The sequence below is a fragment of the Odontomachus brunneus genome, unplaced genomic scaffold, assembly GCF_010583005.1.
Source record: "Odontomachus brunneus isolate Ranch 3 - 2012 unplaced genomic scaffold, Obru_v1 Obru_scaffold_468, whole genome shotgun sequence".
In the NCBI taxonomy this organism is placed as follows: domain Eukaryota; kingdom Metazoa; phylum Arthropoda; class Insecta; order Hymenoptera; family Formicidae; genus Odontomachus; species Odontomachus brunneus.
This window is the reverse complement of record NW_022639918.1, coordinates 2,944-5,733: the sequence shown is the minus strand read 5'-3', so window position 1 is coordinate 5,733 and position 2,790 is coordinate 2,944. Positions and strand designations below refer to the sequence as shown.

Below are 2,790 nucleotides of genomic sequence, written 5' to 3'. Positions count from 1 at the left end.
ACAGAAAATCAATGCTGTCCGCAAATCATAGTTAGTAGGCTCGAAACGTGACATGTTTAAGGTTATACAAAAATATACTAGAGAATGAAAGTTGGGGTTATGTTTGTTGACAATATTCGTCAGCTGTTAGGAGAATATAATAGCGCGGCAGTAGCGGTCTTACGGTCACTAAACTGAACGCTGGCACCATCTATAGGGGAATTCCGGTTTCATACTTCTACACCTGGTATATCCGAATTCTAATAGGAGTTAATGGTTTATTTTACAAGAGGGTTGATTAGGTTTTTAGTTCCTTGATTTTCCTTGAATTCAGTAGAAATCGTATCTTTTTATTTAATTGCATTGATTCGTCTTCATATTCAGAGCTTAAGTAGTTTGTCCATTCATGTTTGCTCTTTGGTGTTTTCCGGTCTTGAGAAAAAAAGAATTAACATACTTGATTTATATCATGTTAATGATAACGACTTTACAAGGATAGATACACGTTTCTGTTCTTTTGTTTGTTTAAGGGGGGTTTCTACTTTGTTCGCCAGGAAAAATGGGTAATTTTTGGAATTTATAAAAAAGAAACTATTAAAGATAAAATTCTAAAATTCTAAAATTTGGAATACATTTAAATTTATCTTAATTAAACATAAAAAAATCGCTACGACAATTTAAGTAATAGACAAGCTGGGCGGGCAGGGTGGGCGGAGTGTGCGGCGGAACGAGATGGTCAGCTGGTGGAAGTTTTTAGAGGCTGGAAAATGACCTGAAAAAAAAAACAAAAATTTTTTTATAATCTATAGAGGTTTGTGCTTCATATAGATTAAAATAAAAAATTACAAAAGTTTTTAAGTGAGTTGTAGTCATTCAAACAAAAAATATGTAACAATCCGGAAAATCGTCACAATAATCGGGGAACGTTATTTAGAATTAACGTCGAACAACCGCGCGCGGAAAAACCGCAAGGTCAACAAACAGCCGCTCTGTTTGTTGCAAATTAGTATAAAAGCCGACACAAAAACGATATCGAGAGAGATTGATAGAAAAACTCTCCTTAGGCACACCACCGATCAAAAGCTCGCAACCTCCCAGAGATCCTAGACCGTTCCGTCGACCGAAATGGATTCGCGACGTCGACCTCCTGTCCCTCACGCCACGCCGCTAACACATAAGACCACGAACGCGTACAGGGCGTAAGATACCAGTGACGACGAACGCCTTTAAACCAGCCAGGATAAAAGCCGGTGTAAACAATCAGCTTAAAGCCGACGAGTCGACAAACGCCAAAGATGGACAATAGCATATCGGGAAACATTCCCGATCGCGTCCCGCCGGACGCGCGCGCGCCTCGACGCTCACAGCTGATCGCGCGACGACAACATCGGCTCCCGACGAGAGCAAAAACGCGACCACGCGCCAACGGCGTAATGTCATATGTAAATAATTGTAAATAGCATTGAGATTAGAATATAGTTCTACGTTATTATAACCTACACCACTGCTTTTCATCTAACGAACGGAACCTCGGACCGCACCGACTAAAACTATCCCGCACGTAACATAAGGCCGTTACAAATTGGCGCACGAACAGATAAAGAAAATGATGAAGCAGTGGATTTATACATTGGCAAAAGACCAGATAATTCAAAAAATAGCAGAACTAGGATTGTCCACGGAAGGCACTCTAGATGAATTAAGAAGCAAACTAAGTAAATATGTCTCCGATAACCCGCAACGGTTCACAAATAGAACGGAAGACGAAGGGACGAGCCAAGAGACAGAAGTATCATATAAAAATGACCCTGCGACGGTTACAAAAACAATTAATCAAATGCGTAAATGGGGATGTCAATTCGATGGGAAAGATCCAATCTTTTTCCTGGAGCGAATTGAAAAATTGCAAAATAGTTACGAATATACCGACGAACAAATGCTGCAGGGCTTATCAGAATTACTGCGCGGAAGTACCTTACATTGGTACAAGAACAACAAGAAGGCATGGAAAGAGTGAAACGACTTCACGAACGCATTTCGGGAACAATAATTCCCATATAGATACAAGAACCATTAAAAATAGAAGTACAGAGACGATTACAGCAAGTAAACAAACATTAGGCATTATGCTACAGAACTGGCGACGCTCATGAGAAGAGCAGGTGGATTTTCAAGAAGAGATCAGATAGAGCAAACATACGAAAACATGTCGCCAGACTTAAAGCTGCACATCAGGAGGGAGAACATACACATATTAGGAGAATTAGGGGCCCAAGCAGCAGAGATAGAGGATATTGAACGTCAGAGGAAAAGTGTGCGCACAAATGCGCGCTCACCACCGCAAACGGTAACAACGGCAGCAATATACAATGCCACGGATTGCTGCTGGCGCTGCAAATAAAAAGGACATACAAGACGATTTTGCAGACAACCGGCAAAAAAGTTTTGCTCCCAGTGCGGGAGGGATGGAGTTTTGACAAAAGACTGCCATCCACGACCGGGAAACGCCGGGTGTATATCAGTTGGACACGGGGCAATTGGACACAGTCCAATCACAAGTCGCTATTCCAAGGGACCCTACAAATGTCTCTAATCACACGGTGCTGTGATTGGCTGTGTCCAAATGCACCGTGTCCAAGTGCACCGCTACCGAAACGCCGCACGGATCGAAGAGCAATAGGGCGACCCTCGGTCCCAAGAACACCGCGAATAATATACACACCGCGCCCGCAAATAAGAATCAAAATATACAGGACACAGCTTAGTAGGTATTATATAGGGGTTCTAACTCAGGTCCTCCGAGGGGGAGTT

General features: G+C 42.2%; 1 protein-coding gene across 1 annotated transcript in view; it reads left to right on the top strand.

The window, feature by feature from the left end:
* LOC116853705 overlaps nt 1-1,285 on the top strand; it is a gene marked incomplete at its 5' end in the record, with an annotated part of 14,127 nt that extends 12,842 nt beyond the window's left edge. Inside the window, one exon of the mRNA XM_032834876.1 lies at nt 1,176-1,285. Within this exon, the coding sequence (XP_032690767.1) occupies nt 1,176-1,285 (110 nt within the window). The remainder of the gene's footprint in view (nt 1-1,175) is intronic.
* Nucleotides 1,286-2,790: the final 1,505 nt, after the last annotated feature.